Source organism: Harmonia axyridis, chromosome 1 (genome assembly GCF_914767665.1).
Source record: "Harmonia axyridis chromosome 1, icHarAxyr1.1, whole genome shotgun sequence".
Classification (NCBI taxonomy): Eukaryota; Metazoa; Arthropoda; class Insecta; order Coleoptera; family Coccinellidae; genus Harmonia; species Harmonia axyridis.
In genome coordinates, this window is record NC_059501.1 from 76,659,649 (window position 1) to 76,680,301 (window position 20,653).

Genomic DNA, 20,653 nt, shown 5'->3' on the forward strand with positions numbered 1-20,653 from the left:
CGCAGGCGAAGGGACTGCGATCTTAAGATGTTGATTTATGGGCGAATCGAGATTTTTTTTTCATTTATGGGTCAGGTCAAACAATTTAAATTCGAGGTTTTTATGGGACTGTATGTTACTTCGACCGTTGTGAAGTTATTTAATAATAGATTTGCCAGGAATCGATAATGATAGCTGTTGAGAGGGGTTTATACCACGTGGCTTTCTCGGGACCTGCCAAAGTTCAAGTACTCCTCTCTCCTTAGCGTTTTTGAGTCCCCATCACTTTTTATGAAGAGTGAAGCAATCTCAAACGTTCCTCTGATTTAGCGTCCTTTTCAACCTCCTGCAAGAATTCAAAATACGATTTTACTGCATTTTCAGCCTTTTGACAAGACTTTTTATGTAATATTTTTATGTAGAAATTCATACAAAAATGAATGTTTGTTCGGAAAGTTACATGATGCATATTTTAATTCTTCAATAAAAAATTCATCTCATTTTTCTTTTATTCCAAAAAAAAATAAGGACTTTCCGCAATGATGACCTTCTTAAAATGAATAATAGTGAACACCTAATATAAATAGATGGTCTCTAGCGTAAAATAAAGCGTACTATAATTTTTGAACTGATCGCTGAACCGGTATAGACCCCTCATAAACCCATATTAAACTAGGCTATTTCTGGGCTAATTTCTATAAGATGTCAGACACGATCACACAATGTTTTTTCTGACACTTTTTTCAGAGAATATTTCTTTTATACAGGGTGTTTCCAAATTAGACGTGAACCTTGGAGGACGTGTTAGTATGGCTCATTTGCTTTGGTTTGAGCCATATTTAATGATAACCAAAAACCAACAGTTTACGAGATATTTGAGTTTTTGAGAGCTTTGAAAGGTTTCTTAGCTAACTTTTTTCGTCAATTTTTTTTCTGCGTTGAGCAAGTTTGATTTGAATTTTGGATCATTTTCATCAGAAAAGGACATGATATGTATGAAAAAAGCAAAGCTGTATTAAATGTTGAATGAAAATTAGTTTGATTTGAAAGTTGGTGTATGAAGAAAAGAATGGAAAATTTCTCATATGAATTTGCCTGCAACTTTCGAAGTCAACAATTTATGTACGACAAAATTATTTCAAAAACTTTCCAAATTTCATCTTCATTTCTAAAAAAAGTTTTCGTTAAAATGCATGCACTAGTTTCGTTTCAGCAGATTTTAATTTGTAAGTGGAAAGAAGCAAAGAAAAGAAAGTAATGAATCAAATATGTTTTTATTGCAATTGAACTCGAAATTTCAGTTATAAATATATTCATAAATTATGTTTGAAATGACCTCCACCATTCCTTATACAAGCACATGCCCTCTTTCTTATTTCTTCAGTTGTTACTTTCCGCCTGAAATTTACTTTCAATCTTCTCGCTGATTCGTCTATTCTAACGGTGTTAGATCCGGAGTTTTTGCTGGCCACGAAAATAATCCAAAATTATTATCAAATTTGGTCAACATAGAAAAAATTTACAAAAATAAATCTTTTAAAAATCAAAACAACTCAAATATCTCGTAAACTGTTGATTTTTGGTTATCAGTAAATTAGTTATTTTTTTTAATTTTCAATGGTTCTGTTCAAGCGATCAATATGAAATTTAGCACGAGGCTTGAAATGTCGACTCTATATCCAATTGAAAATTATCATCTCCATCAAATCTGCAGTTTGTAAATTAGCAGGAACAAAAAATTTCCAACGGCCATATTTATGGAACCCCTAGTCGAATTTGTATATTTTGTATATATCATAACTTCTTACGTTCAATTGTGAATGGTGCACTTTTCAATTATTTTGTCTCTAATAAAAATATCTTTGTTTCAGGTGAAAATATGGTTCCAAAACAGACGGATGAAATGGAAGCGCAGTAAAAAAGCCCAACAAGAATCAAAAACAACCAAAGACTCCGAGCACAACAACAGTACAAAACAATCTTCCAACCAAAGCAGTAACACCAATAATTCTAGCAAGAGCGCACCAGTACCTCAAACTGAAACGATGTCTAGTGATAATTCTTTGCCAAGTTTGATGGAACACGCCACTCAAAACGGTTTGAGGAAATTACCTGAAGGCGAATCACTTTATCGACCTTACGTTGTCTGAAAAGAAAGCATTTAAATGCCTACCCCCTCCATATTGGAGAAGAGCTTTTTTTTGACTATGTTAAAAGATGATTGAGTGAACATTTTCGTTTCGAAATCTTCATCGAGTGGTTACAATGAGATTTATCAAAAACCAAAAAAACCATTATGTTTTAATTTTAATGGTTTTTTTTGTGGAAATCAATCAAATTTCTAGTGGTTTTTGAAATGACCTATAGACTTTTTGTAACTACAATCCCTTGTATATACTTGAGAATAATTTATCTGTTAGAAGTATTGATTGAATGTAAATAATGTAATATTAAAGTTCCTAATATATAAACCATTCAGAATATTGAAATTCTTATAAATAAATGACCTACAAAACCAACATTTTTTATTAAAACCACTATTCTCCAATCAAAATCCTTCGCAAATTTTTCAGAAAAACTCGAATTATCTCGAAATTGAACATTTTAGAAGCAAACTGATTGCAGATTGGTATTCGGTATTGGTATCCATATTTAAATTTTTCGGCCAAAAATTTTCTTTTTTCAAAATTTATTCAAGGGAAAGTCCCAGTTTTGGGACATGTTAATCTATATTTGCCCACTTTACAGTCCACAGATTTGGTCATGAGAATGAAGACCAAACCCCCTTGAAAATTCCTCCCACAAAACTCCAAATAACTCAGTATTGGGAAATTCTAGGGAGGAACTGATTACAAATGGGAATTCAGCATGGAAAGTTCTTCGTAATATCAAATTTTGGAGTCGATCTGAATCAAAATCATGTTTTGACGAAAAACTATCCAAGGTTATATTATGATAGTTTTAGAGGGTTTCAAACTAGTAGATTACGAATCAGGGCATTTATTCTTAACAGAAAAATTTGTCTACACCTTAAAGGCACAGTTTTCACACAAATGGAAAGTCTCAGTTGTGGGGCAGGCATACTCATTTACAAGCCTCAGATTTATGCCACCAGAGGGCAGACCAAACCCCCTTTAAATTTTCCCACAAAATTTGAAATAACTCAATTTTGGGGACTTCTAGGAAGGAACTGATTGCAAAAACGGATTCAGAAGAAAATTTTCTGCATTATATCAAATTTTAAAGTCGATCAGAACAAAAAACTTTTTCTTGCAAAAAAATATCCAAGGTTATAGTCTTGGTTTTTCCGAAAAAATCGACCGATCGAATTCGAATATTTTATGATAGTTTTAGAGGGTTTCGGGATCGTAGATTCCGAATAAGGCATTGATTTTCACCAGAAAAATTTTCTACACCTTAAAAGCACAGTTTGCACACAACTGTTGTGTGGCATCATTTTTCCCATTTTGCAAGCCTCAGATTTATGCCACCAGAGGGCAGACCAAACCCCCTCTGAATTTTCCTACAAAATTTGAAATAACTCAATTTTGGGGACTTCTAGGAAGGAACTGATTGCAAAAAAAGATTCAGAAGTGAATTTTCGACATAATATCAATTTTTAAAGTCGATCAGAACAAAAAACTTTTTCTTGCGAAAAAATATCCAAGGTTATAGTCTTGGTTTTTCCGAAAAAATCGACCGATCGAATTCGAATATTTTATGATAGTTTTAGAGGGTTTCGGGATCGTAGATTCCGAATAAGGCATTGATTTTCACCAGAAAAATTTTTCTAGACCTTAAAAGCACAGTTTGCACACAACTGTTGTATGGCATCATTTTTCCCATTTACAAGTCTCAGATTTATGCCACCAGAGGGCAGACCAAACCCCCTTCAAATTTTCCCACAAAATTCGAAATAACTTAATTTTGGGGTCTTCTAGGGAGGAAATGGTTGCGAATAGGAATTCAGCATAAAAATTCTTCATAATATCAAATTTTGAAGTCGATCTGAATCAAAAACTTTTTTGCGAAAAAATATTCGAAAAATCGTCCGATCCAACTCAAGCATATCATTATAGTTCAAGAAAGTTTCGAAGTCGTTGATTTCAAATATGGCAATACATTTAAAGCACAATTTTTCTATAAAATTCGCAATATCTCAGTTAGAATATTAAATAAATTATATAACAGATCCAAGTTCTGTCAGGAGCATTTTATTGCAGATAGGTGTTCTGGATTCTTCGTAATTTCAAATTTTGAAGCAGATCTGATCAGAAACTCTTTTCTTAATGTATTATCACAAAATAAGTATATCATACATCTTTTAGGCGGATGCGCTTGAATATCGCGCATCCACCAAATTTTATAGGGTTCGCCTTTAGGGCGACATCTAGAAACAACAGCCCGAAATTACTAGAGTAGATAACTTGTCTGTAGGGCCATCTATACATAGTTGCCTGAACTTAATATGTCGCAGAACCACGAGTAGAATCCTGTAATGTATTTTCAGTATCAAACCTAGGTTTCGGCTACTTTTCCTAGATGTCGCCATATAGTAAAAATCCTTGGAGAAATATATGGTGGATGCGCTATGTTTAAGCGCATCCACCCAAAAAGGGAAGTATATATTTGGAAAAATTCCTGGCTCTAATTTTCGAATATTAAAGGTATTGTGACAATAATAACATAAATTCGAAAAAATGCTTGGTTTCATAAGGTATATTACAATAACAAACAAAATTATTATCAGAATTGTCTAAAAATAATACTCATAATATAATTTTTTAATATAAAATCAAATATTTCAATCATAATATATGATATTATTGCATAAAACATATCTTTCAATAAAAACAGTTTAATTCCTTCTTAGGAGATAGATATTTTTGAGTCTTCTTTGGAATACATCTCTTGAAGTAGAGTCATAAGATTATCAAACCTTACACGTATTTCTTCTTCTGTGCGATTTTTCAAATGTTCTTTAATCAAAGTAATTGGTTCATGGTTGGAATATTCCTTAAAAGTTTCCAATAAAATCCTATCTTCTTCCCTAGTCCACCTATCAGATACTTCTCCAATCACATTCTCCTGTTTTGTAAAACATATTTCCTCAACTTTAACTTCCCCTAGACCAGAATTGATAAGTGTTGCTTCATTTTCTTGTGACGACTCTATAACAACAAATAAAACTTCATAAAATTTAAATGAAAAAAATTAAAATTTAAAATAGAAGAGAAAGGAAATGAAAAAGCACTGACTTAAAGTCAGAAGTTTTTGCGCGCTTGTTCAAATTCGTTATCATGTAATATTTTTTACAAAACTTCGTAGATTTTTACTTCAGTTGATTAGATGCAGTCTACTGAATACATCGCTGTGAAAATTTCGAGCAAGTGTACGAAAACATCTGTTTGTGTGATTTTTATTAACAATAAGTATAAAATTTGAACTCGTAGTAGTAAATTGTAACGCTAGTTCTATTAGTCGGCCATAGTCTTTTCAAGAGTGCATGGTGGTGTGAAAATAGGTAAGAACCTACTATGCAGATTTTCGTCAAGACCCTAACGGGCAAGACCATCACTCTTGAGGTCGAGCCCTCAGATACTATTGAAAATGTCAAGGCTAAGATCCAAGATAAGGAGGGAATTCTTCCAGATCAGCAAAGATTGATCTTTGCCGGTAAACAATTGGAAGATGGCAGAACTCTTTCAGACTACAACATCCAGAAGGAGTCGACCTTGCACTTAGTGCTCATGTTGAGTGGAGGAGCTAAGAAGCACAAGAAGAAGAATTACTAGACTCCCAAAAAAATCAAAAATAAGAAGAAGAAGGTCAAGATGCCCGTTCTTAACTTTTACAAAGTCGACGACAGTGGAAAGATTCACAGACTTAGACGTGAATGCCCTAGTGAACAGTGTGGAGCTGGAGTCTTCATGACAGCCATGGAAGACAGGCACTATTGTGGTAAATGTGGATACACCTTGGTTTTCTCTAAACCAGAATAGTTGTTGTCGCTATGATCCAATAAATATTAAGAATTTTTTTTCTTGGAGAACAACTGTAAGTTGATTAACAGAATAAAGATTATTATTTTTTTTTTCACTTAAAGGCATCGACTGCTATGGTCATTAGCCTAAGATTATTATTATCATTAAATCAGCAGTGACTAATTCCTAGAATAAAGTGGTACTATCAACATCAATATCAACATCAACAACATCAACCTATCACTTTTTTGGACCAATTTTCTTGATTGATGTGGAGATTGGGGGACATCCTGTATTTCGACACTAAATCATCAAAGAATATTCAAATTTGTCTATTTTGGACGAATTTGTTTTTTTGATCGAAATTTACAAATTTTCAAAAAATTATTGCTGACTCTGAAATTCGTATTTTGAACATAACCTAAATTTTTTCAAGTCGCTAGAACTCTTTGTTTAAGAGTTATTGCCCAGGAACAAGAGCACAAAAAAGTAATTAAAAGAAGAGAAAAGACGAAAGAATCTCAGATAATTGAACGAATAATTTAATATGAATCGACCTACCACTATCAGATGCTAAATTCATATATTCGGGAGAGGGCAAATTTTTCCAATCATCTTCTGAAATAGGAATTGATTTCTCTGGTAATTCCGCAGCATTGGAACAGTTTGTCACTTTGTGAATGGCTGATCTCTTTCTGGGACTCTTGTTGGGGGTTGATTTGTCTTCACTACTTTTAGGACTATCCGTCGATTTATCTTTTTTGGTGCTTCTTTTTGGCTTGGTTGTCGTTTTTTTAGGTGATCTACATACTCTTACTTTTCTCTTCCTACCATCAGTCTCATTCGCAATATATGTTTGACCCTGAAAATAAATAAAATGTGTTCAAATGGCACAAAAAAGTTGTTGATTGTAACTTACATCATCTTGAATCTCTTTATTTGGCGAATTTGCCAATTTACCGGAATTAGAATCAACACGTTTGGCTTTATTCGGATCTGTCAATCTTGCTTTGTGATCAATGTCTGGATCAAAAGGAAATGAAATATTGACTGGCTTCATTCCTTTCGAAGTTTGGCAGTACACCTTTCCTTGGAAGAACTGGAAACACAACATTTAGATAATTACATTTTCGAAATGAAAATCAGGAAGTCAGGTGCTTTTGGGTACATGAATTAACGAGCGCCCAAAAGCTCCTGTCTTCAGGTCAGCGCTTTACCAATTTTTTCGATATTCTGCTTGAATTTTGTATGGTTCTGATCTATCTAGAAGAATTTCTCACGAAGTTTGAAATGGTTATTCTTCAAATGCAAGCAAATTTTCTTGAATTCTCTATGGTTTTGATGAATAATTGATAAAAATTTTATAAGAATCTTGAAAATGTTACTTCATATAGACAGAATCTCAACTTTTTTTGTGTTTTTGTTTTTATGTAAATATTTGGTAATTTTAGCAAGATTATTCTTGAATATTCTATGGTTCTGGTTATAACGAGTGTTCATTAAAATTTCGCAGTCAAGAGTGCTGTGGATTTTCTGTGATTACAAGTAGCGCTCAGCTTGTACCATATCACTCACATTTGTTTGAATTAAGATGTCTAAAAACCAGGTGTATGGACTGATTAGCTTTTGTTTTGCCAATTTTGTGAATATTAGTTAAGCTTCGTTATGTCAACTGTAGGTAGCGCTATCAACAAATTAAGATTCTTGTTATTTATTATTTATGAGTTTTGTGCCATTATGTACCTATATATGTATATCTTTCATTATAGTTATGATCTATGGAAGCAATTCTTGTAATTGAAATACCAATAAACTCTCTCTCTATTTCAAATATTTGAATTCATTCCAGTAAACGTTTCGTGTTTTGTTTCACGACTTTGCACGATCATACTTGGTTAGACATCGCTTTTGATTGGTCAGTTTCGGGTTTTAATTAATGTATCCAATCAAAATCAACGGAAAAAGTTCGAAATGACAAGTATGACATTGCGGCGCCGCCACGAACTAAAACTAATATTTTCAATTTGGTCGAATGTCATTGCATGTCGGAGTGCACACACCATGGTTTTAGACATCTTAGTTTGAATACTTCGAATCTGGGAACTATATATGGTACAAGCTAAGCACTACTTGTAATCACAAAAAATCCACTCTAACTTCTCCACAGCACTCTTGACCACGAATTTTAATGAACGCTCGTTACAATCAACATTAAATTTTGAATGAGGCTTTGAATTGTCAGCCTACATCAGAATAGATGCAAATTTTCTTGAGTATCTCCTAGTCGGATTTAGCACAATAAAGAACTTAATGGTTTGGAGAAAAAACGCTCAAAAATAAATCAGACCTACCCTAAGTCCACAATTATCACAATGGTGTTTCGACGTTTGATCTCCTTCAGCTTTGTGACATTTACATGTACATGCAGAATCTTCATCGGTAACTGCAATAATTTCAAACACTCCATCTTCTTTGGCCTTAACGAGCTCTTTATTTACATCTATCACATCCCAAGCTCCATTAAGTAATCTAACAAAAAATGTAAAAACAAAATTCTCGAATTTTCACAATATAAACTGCAATTATAGTTAACATTTCATACCATATAAAATCAAAAATTGAAGAATGCCATTGAAAAAGTACTCACGTAGCAGTAGGTGTCTCTTCTAAAAAGATCTGTAAGAAACTATCACACAACAGAGGATTATTCTTCAAAAGTGGCAAGATTGTACTTTTGATCCTTTCAAGATTTACATCTGGAGTATCACTTAAATCTTGAAGATTTTTATAAACTTTTCTCAGTTGAGACGGTTGATCTCTGAAGTATATTTCTAAATTTTTCAGAAATTTGGCCATATGATTCATAATGAAAAATGGAATAAGTTGTCCTACTGCAGACGCTTGCTCTGCAGTTAGAAACAAAAGGAATTCGTCAGCTAAATCTTGATATTTTGGGCAGAGAATTGGCTTCAATGATTTGTATAAATCTACCGCATCTCCATTTTCATCGTTGAACAATTCTAGCAGAATTTGAAAGTCTTCTTTATCTAATGTTTCCTGTAGTTTCTTCATGTAAGCTTGTGCAAACTCTGGAAAAAAATATGATTGAAATCCCGAGCTCATTCATAAGATATCAACAACTTATAATGCATTGATCTTTACCTTCTCTTTTTTTCTTCTCTATGACTGGATCTAGAGGAGTGAGCATAGCAATTATTGCCAAATATTCTTTTCTTCTCTTTGCTTTCCTCTTTTCTTGGAGTGATAGTTCTTTCCTGACATTTTTCACAGTTGAACTAGATACCATTAAAGCATTTATGTCTTCTAAACTATCCTATTTAATTAAAACAAAAAATAAAAATTTGATGATTAATTTAGGAACATTGTATTGTAATTATTTCACTTTGCACTATCTTAAAACTAGTACTTTACCTTGCTAATGGTATTTTGGCTCTTAGATATTTCATTTGAAGGCTCTTCATCACATCGACTTTCTATTGAAGTCCTTTTAGATATTTCATTTAAAGGTTCTACATCACATCCACTTTCTAATAAAAGTTTTTTAGATATTTCATTCAAAGGCTCTTTATCACATCCACTTTCTAATAAAGGTTCACTCTGAAAGCCTCGACATATTTCTTCATTTTGTAATTGAGAGAAAAAGTCCAAACAAGGCATACTTGGTAAAGAATTCATATCTTCGTCTTTTGCTTTACCGAAATCAAGAGTAGATAAATGTGGAAAATGCTTGATTAAAAATTCTGGACCGTCCCTCAAGTAGAGATATTTCACATATGGAATAGTTTGAAAAAAGAATCTTTTAAATATTCTTTTCCTTCTTCTTAATTTATTGTACTCTTGCCGTTTTTTTTCCTTCAGAAGAGATTTGGGAGAGAGGGTTATTGAAGTATCTACTGGTGGAACATTTTTTGGGGCAATTTTTCGAACTTTCGATTGACCAGTTAGTACTAGATTATTATCTACAGGTTCTTCTTCATTAACTACAGAACTTGGACCTGTTCGTTTTCTCTTGACAGCAATCTATAATACATAAGCAAGAAAATACAATCAGAACTGAAAAAGTAAAATAAAATGTAGGAAAAGACAAGAATACAGATTCCTATATAATAAAAAATTATTTTCAGAACAACCTGAAATAGCTTGTAATATTGGTTTTCACTTGTTTGTTCTTCATCTACACTAATTATTCAGTTAATTATCGGAATGAAAATTAGTTTATTACAAGTAGTTTAAAATGTTTTCAAAAGAAAACATTTTTGCTTTGACATTTCGAGGTTATGTTATTCTGAAATCAGAATAACATAACCTCGAAATGTCAAAGCAAAAGCTTTTTAAAATTGTTCATAGAATTAGGAAATTTTTATGGATTTTGGCCTACTGATTGTAAATTTTGTTTGAAAAACTATTGTTTCGAGTATTATCGTTCAATTAAACTTTGAAAATATAATAGCTCGATTTAATAAATTTGGGATAAATGATATTTATTTGATTTGTCGCTTTCAAAATTCATGATTGCAACCCCAAGAATCAAATGTACAGTTTTTGTGAAGTTACTAAGTATTTGAAGAAAGAAAAATAATTCTAAAGATTAATAACTTCAAATGCTTAGTTTGTCTTTCAATATTGAATGTACAGCATGCCAAAAAAGTAACGTAACTTGTCAATAATTCTTGTACGAAGAATTATTAAGGAAAATCCTCGCACCAGTCGATTTTTTATTTCAAAAGCAATTTATCTTATGCTTTTTTGTATTTGATACTTTTCACCCCTCTACTCAATTTTTTCAAATGGGAATATATGGATTGTGATATATCAAATGAAAGGACATTCGATTGCACATTATTTGCGATCTAATACATTAATTCGCAGCTGTTTTTAACTTGTGTATAATTTTTCCTTTTCATCGTAACATTTTTATTACAAGAATTCAAGGTAAAATTTTATTTTCGTTCGCATAACTGAATTGGTCATCGAATGACCTTTGATGCGATATATCACAAGCAATATTTTTCCAATACAAAAAATATTGAGGGGTTAAGTATAAACCGCCAATTTCAAAATTGCATGCATTTCTATATAATAAGAACCTGCCACCAACCACAAATTGTTAATTTTGTAATAGAAAAATAGCTTAATAAATTATTTTTTCAGTCACACCGCGCAATGTGTAATCGAATGTTCTTTCATTTGATATATAACAATCATATATTCCTATCTGAAAAAAACAGTAGAAGGATGTGGAGAGTAAATTCAAAAAAGCATAGGGAGACCTGCTTTTGCAATTGAAAATCCATGGATTTGTGGATTTCCCTTAATGATAATTATTAATTAGTGAAAGAATGATGGTCTGTTTGCAATTACTCTCTAATCACAAATTATGAAGTATTTCCTAATTTTTCAATAAAAAACGGCACAACTAATTATACTCTTAGCCACATGGCTAAATAGGTAATCAAATTATACTCAATATATTCCAGAGTAAGTGGAAACAGTTATTCTAGATATCTTGGTAATAGTAATTTACGTAACAAGTCCGGAAAATAGGGTTTTTTTTGGACGAATAGACAAAATTCCAGGACGAGCGTAAGCGAGTCCTGGAAGTCTGTGAGTCCAAAAAAAACATTTTCGGGCGTGTTACGTACAATATTTTTTCGGCAACCATGTAAAATAAGACTATCGCTGCTGCTTTCCATATTTTATTGCGATTGCGATCTAAAAACATGCAAATTTTTGACAACTAATTTCATATTAACTGTCAGCCGTTATCTCGGTTTCTATGGATTCTATGATTCTTTTCCGGCCTAGTCCGGGAAGTACGTACTTTCCGGACTAGGCCGGGAAATTCTACTTTCTCAGAGAAGAAGCGTCCGGGAAGTGAGCACTTCCCGGATGGTTGCCGAAAAAAGTATTTTTTTTCTAAACTGATTGTACTTTTCTGATTGTCGTTAAAACCTTATTTTAATTGGACTTACCCTCAAACTATCTTGTTGAACATCATGATCTGATATATTGTTTATTGGCTGCGTTTCTTTGGAAGTTTGGAATTTCATCTTTTCTTGGATGCACTAGAAATAAAACATTTAAATATTCCAATACTTGCAATAACAGAAAAAGACCTACCTTGAGATTACAGTCGTCACAGAAATGTTCCAATGGGTGATCTTCTTCAGTTTTATGACAGTTACAATTACAACCAGAATTTTCACCTGCAACTATGTTTACATTTGAAATAAATAAATGAATAAGCTATTCAGGTAAAAGGATAAATGTCCAATAACAATTATTTACACTTGCCAATGTTAGGTAAAACTATGAGAATATCTTCAAGAGATGGTAAAGAATTGCAGACTTCCTCTGAAATTGGGGTTGATTCAATTGATTTTACAACATTTGAAGAGTCTGGTGATTTAAGAATTGGGGATCTTTTTTTAGGGCTCGTTTTCTCTTCACTCTTCCCAGAACTAATTACGGATTTATTTTTTTTGGTGCTTTTTCGTGGCTTGGTTGGTTTTTTTTTTGGTGGCTGGCATATTTTCACATTACTCTTCTTGCTATTCATCTCATTCTCGGTAAATATTTGATCCTGGTGGAAATAGAGAAAATTGTAGAAATGTCACAATATGAAAGATCAACTTACATCACAATGAACCTCTTCATTTGGCTTATTTGCTACTTCATCTGGTGCTGACAAACCTATATTTTCGTCTACGTCTTCATCAACAGTAAGTAAAATATTCTCTACCAGGACAATCTGGAAATAATAAATTTTAATTATTTAATCTTTACAATTACAACGAGTTGAATTACTGTTTGGTGCTTAAATGCTTGATATTCAGTTGTTTGAGCACTATATGTACTTGAAATATCCTCATTGATCGTAAAATTTTCGAAAATTCCTTCTTCTTTGGCTCTTTTCAGCTTTCTATCAACGTCCATCGCATTGCAAGCTCCATTCGTCAATCTGGAACAATAAAAAAAATTATAGAAGTCAGGAGTTTTTGAGCGCTGCTCAATTCGTATGTACAGGGTGGGCAAATAAGCGAGGTAATCGGCTATATCTCAGGATCCACTCATCGTAGAGACATAAGCGAGGTACTAAAGTGTACAAGAGAACACACTGGAAATTATTTTGAAGTTCATACCTCTACCGCTAGGGGGCGCAATAGCTACCGTCGAGTAGAAAAATGAATTTTACTCGAAAATGTTTCATATGAAGTTGAAGAAAAAATATCATCATTGTAATCCTTGGAAAATTCTCTATCTTTTTGAATTGTCACTTTCGATTTTACGACATCAAATAAGGGTAGGGGAAAGGGAGAAATCTGACTGATTGAAATGCCGGTAACTTCAGTTTGGCTCAACATTTTTGAGCAAATTAGATCTCGTCTGAGAGATAATATCTTGTTGATTGAGGACAAAATATACTCATGGTAAATTTGTTTTTGCTGCTTTCAATAGGGAACGCTAAGTCAGAAGTTCACTGTTTTGTTCATTTTACTTCGAAATTTCAAATGTAATGATAGGATTTCCTTAACAGAAACAGAAGTTCTATCAAATTTGCATGAAAAAACCTGAAGGTCGCAAAGCGATAGTTTCAGGCATTCTGAAGTTATGGCCGAAAAAAGATATTCTTCAACTGATACACTGAAAAACCAAATTGTGTCTTTAAGTTCTGACAGAAACAGAAATCCCATCAAATTTGTATGAAAAAACCAGAAGGTCGCAAAGGGTTAGCTTCAGGCGTTCTGGAGTTATGGCCGAAAGAAGACACAATTTGGTTTTTCAGTGCATCAGTTGAAGAATATCTTTTTTCGTCCATAACTCCAGAACGCCTGAAACTATCGCTTTGCGACCTTCAGGTTTTTTCATGCAAATTTGATGGCATGTCTGTTTCTGTCAGTACTTAAAGACACAATATGGTTTGGTATAGAATCTTTCTTCCCTTCTATTGAGTTATTGAAATGTTTTTAAATTTCAATAGCTTCCATATTGATTCACAGTTAATAGATCTTAATTTTTGAGAGGATCTTCGTCTTTGAGAACAAAATCTCAAATAGGACACAACATCTTATTCTTAAAGACCAATATTCTTTGAAATATTAATATTTCTTCAAAAGTTAAATATATAAAATGCCTCTTCAAGTTAATTTCTTTGAAATTTTCTTACTCCTACTTTAGCACAACCTCAAAATTTTAAATCTCATTTAAATATATTTTAAGATCAATTACTGAATATAGTTGTAGTCAACTTTTTATGTTTTGTGCCTTAACTTGTAATCAAATTTAAAATTTTAATAATTTATTTGAACTGAAACTTACATGGAGATTGATGTTTCTAAGAATATGTGTAAAAACTTATCACATAACAGAGGATTACTCTCGAGAAGAGGATTTATTGCACTATTAATCCTTTCAAGATTTGCGGTAGGAGTATCACTACAATCTTGAAGTGTTTCATACACCTTCATCAATTGAGATGGCTGATCTTCAAGGTGGATTACTAAGTTTCTGAGAAAGCTTTCTAAATGATGTACAATGAGGAATGGAATAATTTGTCCTAATGCAGTTGCTTGAACTGAGGTTAGAAAAAAAAGGAAATCATCTGCTAAATCTTGATATTTGGGGCTAAGAATTGGTCTCAATATTTCGTACACATCTATAGCATCAGGTTTCTGTGTAAGCATAAAAGATCTTAGCCATTGGTTAAATCCGTTGAAGCCTAAAGTCTTCTGTAATTTGTCCATGTAATCTCGGCAATAATCTGAAAAAAATCGATGATAATTAGATATTTAGTCAGGATAGATAGATAATAACTTCTTATTATTACTTGAAGCATTCACAAATTTAGGATATTAGCTTGACAAGTTGGTGCCAGCAATGGACAATGTTGCCGATGGGTCATTTTGATTAATTGATCGTTTTTGATGTTTTCAATTCATTCTTTCTAAATTGGTTAAGTTTGGTGACTCGAATAAAAACAGAATGCAATACTATGCAAATTCCAGTTTTTTGAACATAAAATTCTAAGCATAAAAATATTTTGACAACCAATGTTGATTTTATTGTAAAGCACGGAAAAAAATTCAGTCTAGCAACAAGGCTGGAAAACAATTTTTTTTGTCATTTCAGTGCTTTCAATACACTAAATAATTTCAATCGCAAATTTGTAACATAATGCTATTGAAAAAGAAAAAGTTGAATAAGAATTGCAAAAAATACGCACAGTTGTGCTCAGTAATGGCAGAAAATGTTGACAATCTATTGAAGCCGGCATTATTTCTAAGAAAATATTATGTTGCTATTATCAAAAAACCTTTAGGAATTCAGAGGAACTTACCTCCTCTTCTTTTCTTCTCAATTGTTGTATCAGATGGCATAAGGTTAGAAAGTTGCGTTAGTTTCTCTCTTTCTTCATTTCCATTTTCCTTTTCTACAATTGATTGATCAGTTCCTACACTTTTCACCGTTGAATTGGATACCTTCAAAATATTACGTTTTCAAAAAAAAAATAGAAATTCAACTATTGTTAGGCTTTTACATATGTTACTTATATTAATATGGAAGTAGTGATTTACCTTGCCGTTTATATTATTCCTTTCAGAAGGTCCATTAATTTCCTCTTCATTGTATTCATTTAAAAAAGGCATATTCGTCAAATCACACAAAGAAGGCCTATTCAGTTCTGCAATGAATATATGTGGAAAATACTTTTTTAAAAATACCTTATCTTTTCTTAGGGAAATATATTTCACATATGGAATATTTTTTTCAAAAGCAACTCTTAACTTTCTTCTTGCATTTTTAATTGTATGATCTGTAATTTTTTTTGGTATGGAAACAGGTTTAGCAAATGTTGGTTCTGGAATTTTTCCTGCCGGAAGTATCTTTCGGAGTTTAACAGGTTCTTTTGGTTGTGATGTTTTATTCAATTCTGAATAATCAGGCATAGCCATGTCTACATTAGCTAGTTCATTTTCATCAATCTGTTTCCCACTGCTATCAGTCTAAAATTGAAGATAAGAATTTCTCTAACCCTTCAAAAGCTGTCTTTCAGTCAAACTTACCATGTCATAACTGCCATGAATGTGGAATCTCCATTGTCTAGGAAGTAGGTTTGGGGGTCTCTTCTTAGGGGGCAAAACACCAAATTTCTCTAGATCGTAAACTCGATGAACTGTGTATGGTGCCCTTTTATTCTTAAAATAGAATGCTATTGGATTATTTGGATATTTTTTTGAATTTTTCAATTCATAGATCTGTTTGAGAACTTGACTTCTTCTCCTTCCTGGCATTAATAACTTTTGAATAACTTCTGCTATTTTGGCCATATTTATTTGCTTTCTGTTTGTCAGGAACTCTTTGTCGTTGATTAAGAATTGCGTAAACTGCTCCAATCCTATTGCAATTAATCTAAAACAAAATGTTCATTCACTAAGTAAATTGATTTTTCATCATTGCTTGCATAAATAATTCTTAAGAATTTCAGCTCTTCCAATATACTACGAGGAAGCACCGACTCATACTCATTAGCAAAGTATTTTTAATATACATATTTTCTTAATTAAATAAAGAAAACAAATGAAGAACTTAAAAATGCATTTTTAAAATTGTAGGTCTGTTTGTACTTATCAATCTCTGAAACAACCTCACAAATTTCATTGTGGTTTTCATAATTAGATTAAGGTCAGCTTGGAGAAACATTTCGACTATTTCATTGAATGAAGATGGAAGTGAAAGAGGTTATCATCATTTTAAAATAGTGTTTCAAGCTCAAAATTTAAAAAAATTGAAATGAATATTACTCACTGTAACTCAGAAATTGTAAACGGTGCATATTCACATTTTTGTAGACTAGGATGCTTAAAGGGATTTTTTGGCAACAACTGTGGATACATGAAAACATCACTTTCTGCAAAGGTTTCCATTATGCTATCAGGAAATGGCAAGTAATAGTAATATTTTTTATTTTTGAAACATTCATAACTGAAACAAAAAAGACCATACCATTAATAATATTCAACATTAATTGAATTACGGTTCAGAATAACTGAATTAAAACTTACGATTCTTCCATGGTATCTTTAAAGTGCCTGAAAAACAATGTTCTTATTAATTTGAAACATCACAATTTTCAAAAACTTACTGAACAGTTTTCGAAGCAGTCTCATTCTCTTCCTCAAACATTTTTTCCCATTGTTCAACCAATTCCAAAGCCGATTTCAAATTGATACTGTCAAATGCTGAAAATTCCTTACCTTCAGATAATAATTTCAGATTCATCTGAAAAGAAAAAATTCTCAAGGATGATAAAATGTGCCTACTCCGTAATTTATTTATGGATATTACTATGTTGCTAATAAGATTGTCACTTACCAAATATTCCTTCATTTCACCTGCATATTCACTGAAATAAGGATGTTGAAAGGTTAAAAAAAAATTCTGTGTGAGCATCTGAATATGCTGAGCCATCTGTTGTTGTAAAAGTTTCATTTGAACTACCGAGAATAAGCCAGACAAAGGGTTTTCAGATTGTAAAGGCTAAAAAGAAACATTGAATGATTTCATATTAATATTTTATAATTATTCAAGATGATACGTAATACTATTATAGAAGATGGCCAAATGAAACTAAAGAATGGTTTTATATTGATAATATTTAAGGGTCAGGAATAAATAAATGGAATTTATGACAGATCAAATATAAAATCCGCTTGAACCTTTTGTATGCTCTTACAATCAAATTTTAAGCCAACAACGGTTTTAAATGATTAAGTTCGACTCGCTGACATGAATTCTGAGTCCATATCAATTCTGTCTGTCCGGCTGCTCTGTTTACAGTTACACACAAAATGAAATATTATGCCTGGGAAAAGTTAATGGTAGGTTCAGGGTCCCAATATTGAGATTGAGTTTGTTAATGAGCAAAATCCGCTGGATGATTCCAATGAAATAGTACTTGAAAAAAACCCCATCTAATTGAACTGAAATTGAGAACTCAGTTGAAAAATGGTGTAAACTATTTTCAATGAAATTTAGATAATAAATTTCATGAATACAAAGCATGTAAAAGTTTCTGACTTCAAGTCATTGCATTTCACATTTTAGTACATATCTCCTCAAATCCCCATCTTTTTATTCAGCTGTCCCATATATAATATATGCAAATACATACAGGGTGGAAAACGAAACAGACGAGATTACAGACGAAATAAAGTTTTTCGATAGAAATGCTCGGACAGGTCGATTTCTGTTTCGAGGGGGACAACTTAAGATGTAGGTTACGGACGCATAGCGCTTCAACCCTTGCTGCTACAACCCCCCCCCCCAATTTTTGAATAGGGAAGATGGGGTGAGTGATACCTCAATTTAAAGGTATTTTTATACTGATTTCAGCACAGTAATTGTTTTTTCATTTTATGCATTAGTTCTCGAAATATTCATGCGTTAGTTAGTTAGGAAGGAAGCCACAGTCATGGTTGTTTTGAAGCTCAAAATGTCGATTTTTCACAAAACACTACAAGTGCCATGAAAACACCACTTCATTTTCAAATACTTAGTTAAGAATATTTCGAGAACTAATGCATAAAATGAAAAAACAATTACTGTGCTGAAATCAGTATAAAAATACCTTTCAAATGAGGTATCACTCACCCCATCTTCCCTATTCAAAATTTGGGGGTGAGGGTTGTAGTAGCAAGGGTTGAAGCGCTATGCGTCCGTAACCTACATCTTAAGTTGTCCCCCTCGAAACAGAAATCGACCTGTCCGAGCATTTCTATCGAAAAACTTTATTTCGTCTGTAATCTCGTCTGTTTCGTTTTCAAATGGCCACCCTGTATATAATAAAAAATGAAAATAGATGAACTTCCTCACCAGTCTTTCATAAAGAGCAGGAACATTATCATCCATATTCAGATAAATCTGTTTATTACTATTGCCATCGAAAATTTCAATATACCTATCCAATTCTAACTCTTGAATAGGATATGAATCTGGGTCTATAATTATATCCAAATTATCTTGTTCAAAATCTTTTCTATTTTCATAAATATCAACGTATTCAAAAAGCTCTGCAATTAAGTCATTCAATTCTCTTTTAGGTACTCTAACACCTCTATCATCACGTAATTCTTCTGCATCAACTGAAAAATTATTACAATAATTAATAATTATGTTTATGGATTATCGCCAATATTTAAAGTATTCTTACCTTTGGTAATGTCTTCATCAGCAAGGATATTATACTCAGGATCAAGATCTTCTTCTTCTGTATTTTTGACTACTTCTTCTAAGGGTTGAGTAAAAGAATTAAGAAAATTCTTCCAATCATCATCATTACAATCAAAGTCATACATATCACTGGTGATATCAGGCGGTAAAAATGATTGTTCAAGTTCTTCCAGTGGGGTTTCATTAAGGGATAATTTTGACCGAGTTCTAAGGGCAATATTGGCCTCATCTTCTAATTCAAGAATATTCTCATCTTCAAGTTTGTCATCCTTAATTTTTATCGATTGCGGTGTTTTGAATATTTCATCATCCAGCAATTTTTGAGTTGTAGATGGAGTTGGTGGGTTACTAACTGAACAGCAAACTGAAGAATCATCTTCACTCTAAAATGAATAAACATATTAATTTTATTTTTTTGTTCCTCTACCATTCTTCATAACTTTTTTCAAAATCAAATAGATTAACTAAATTGTTTTAAAAAAGCTAGACTATGAACGTAATTTTGCATAATTTACCTCTTCTTCAACTGGAACATACTCGTCATCTGAAGAATCTTCATGTAATTCTTCAGTCAATAATTCTTTCACATTAGAAGTACTTGAATTCGATTTATCCCATTGTGCAGAAAGTATAGAAGATCCAGAGTGAGCCAGTTCCCTAAAAACATATTTGTAAAAATTAATTCACAATACCAAAATGTTATCATTTATATGTATATTATATATTTGAAGAAGAAATGAAAGAAATTTCTACATACTTGGCCTTTGATCTTGTGATTTTGGGTTCATATGGTAAAATTGCTGGATCATTTTTATCATTTTCTTTTTGCTTAAGCAAAGCAACAACATTTTCGTCAGAAACAACATATCTCAAAATAATTTTCACAGCAGTTTCATTTAGATTAGATTTAGCAGCTTTTTCTGTTAGAGATTTTTCTAAACCATCTTCAAATTCCTCAATAATCTCCTTATCCTTTGAATCGATGTCATCTTCTGAATTATCTCGTTTACGTTTTTTTGGTGTAGAAGAAACTATTTTCTCCATTTTCCATTTAGTAGATTGTTGAGGCATATTCCAGAATGGCTTTTTGTTTCTTCATTACTTCAAACACTTTTTTCTCTAGTATTTATTTTTCATCTTTGATATTATAACAACCATTAACCAATAACAAAATAAACAAAATTAAAAAATAAGTTGTTTATTTGAAATAACTAAGGTTAGGTGTCAAACAAAAGTCAACGGTGTTATACACAGAAAACTAAAATTCTTAATTTTAAAAGATTGATTATAAATCAACTCGGTGCATAAAAATAACTCATTCGAACAATATGTATTAAGGATTTGTTCATTCATTTTAAACCAATTGGTGAAATAATAGGAAAAATTCATACGAGACATAAGTTTTGTTGTCATTAATGATATAATTCATTTCTCTGGTT

At 32.1% G+C, this 20,653-nt stretch overlaps 3 protein-coding genes across 3 annotated transcripts in view; 2 read left to right on the forward strand and 1 right to left on the reverse strand.

Annotated features, from left to right (window-relative positions):
* The window catches only part of LOC123676444 (motor neuron and pancreas homeobox protein 1-like), a 39,797-nt gene extending 37,299 nt beyond the window's left edge, over positions 1 to 2,498 (forward strand). The window contains exon 3 of the mRNA XM_045612327.1: positions 1,851 to 2,498. Coding sequence (XP_045468283.1) covers positions 1,851 to 2,129 — 279 coding nt within the window. The 3' untranslated portion in view covers positions 2,130 to 2,498. The remainder of the gene's footprint in view (positions 1 to 1,850) is intronic.
* A 2,185-nt stretch (positions 2,499 to 4,683) lies between these two features.
* LOC123681057 lies at positions 4,684 to 20,424 on the reverse strand. Its single transcript, XM_045619250.1, has 24 exons — positions 19,972 to 20,424; positions 19,730 to 19,871; positions 19,195 to 19,597; positions 18,858 to 19,126; positions 17,358 to 17,522; positions 17,128 to 17,264; positions 17,048 to 17,074; positions 16,791 to 16,967; positions 16,049 to 16,394; positions 15,560 to 15,988; positions 15,322 to 15,463; positions 14,304 to 14,745; positions 12,792 to 12,945; positions 12,622 to 12,735; positions 12,279 to 12,567; positions 12,105 to 12,196; positions 11,957 to 12,049; positions 9,396 to 10,004; positions 9,126 to 9,297; positions 8,611 to 9,052; positions 8,315 to 8,492; positions 6,883 to 7,062; positions 6,525 to 6,825; positions 4,684 to 5,150 (listed from the first exon to the last, which is right to left on the reverse strand). Exons 1-24 carry the CDS (start codon positions 20,283 to 20,285, stop codon positions 4,849 to 4,851), a joined length of 5,919 nt encoding a protein of 1,972 aa, XP_045475206.1. The 5' UTR covers positions 20,286 to 20,424; the 3' UTR covers positions 4,684 to 4,848.
* Positions 5,322 to 6,029, forward strand: LOC123681067 (ubiquitin-like). The gene has a single exon (XM_045619262.1). It carries the CDS (start codon positions 5,517 to 5,519, stop codon positions 5,772 to 5,774), a length of 258 nt encoding a protein of 85 aa, XP_045475218.1. The 5' UTR covers positions 5,322 to 5,516; the 3' UTR covers positions 5,775 to 6,029.
* Positions 20,425 to 20,653: the final 229 nt, after the last annotated feature.

Excerpts from the sequence above, each read along its gene's own strand:
- LOC123681057 (XM_045619250.1), bottom strand. The coding sequence starts at position 20,285 with ATGCCTCAACAATCTACTAAATGGAAAATGGAGAAAATAGTTTCTTCT. Across the intron at positions 15,464-15,559 it reads GGAATAATATAAACGGCAAG|GTATCCAATTCAACGGTGAA; the intron begins GTAAATCACTAC and ends AATATTTTGAAG. Across the intron at positions 5,151-6,524 it reads GAATTTAGCATCTGATAGTG|AGTCGTCACAAGAAAATGAA; the intron begins GTAGGTCGATTC and ends TTGTTGTTATAG.
- LOC123681067 (XM_045619262.1), top strand. The coding sequence starts at position 5,517 with ATGCAGATTTTCGTCAAGACCCTAACGGGCAAGACCATCACTCTTGAG.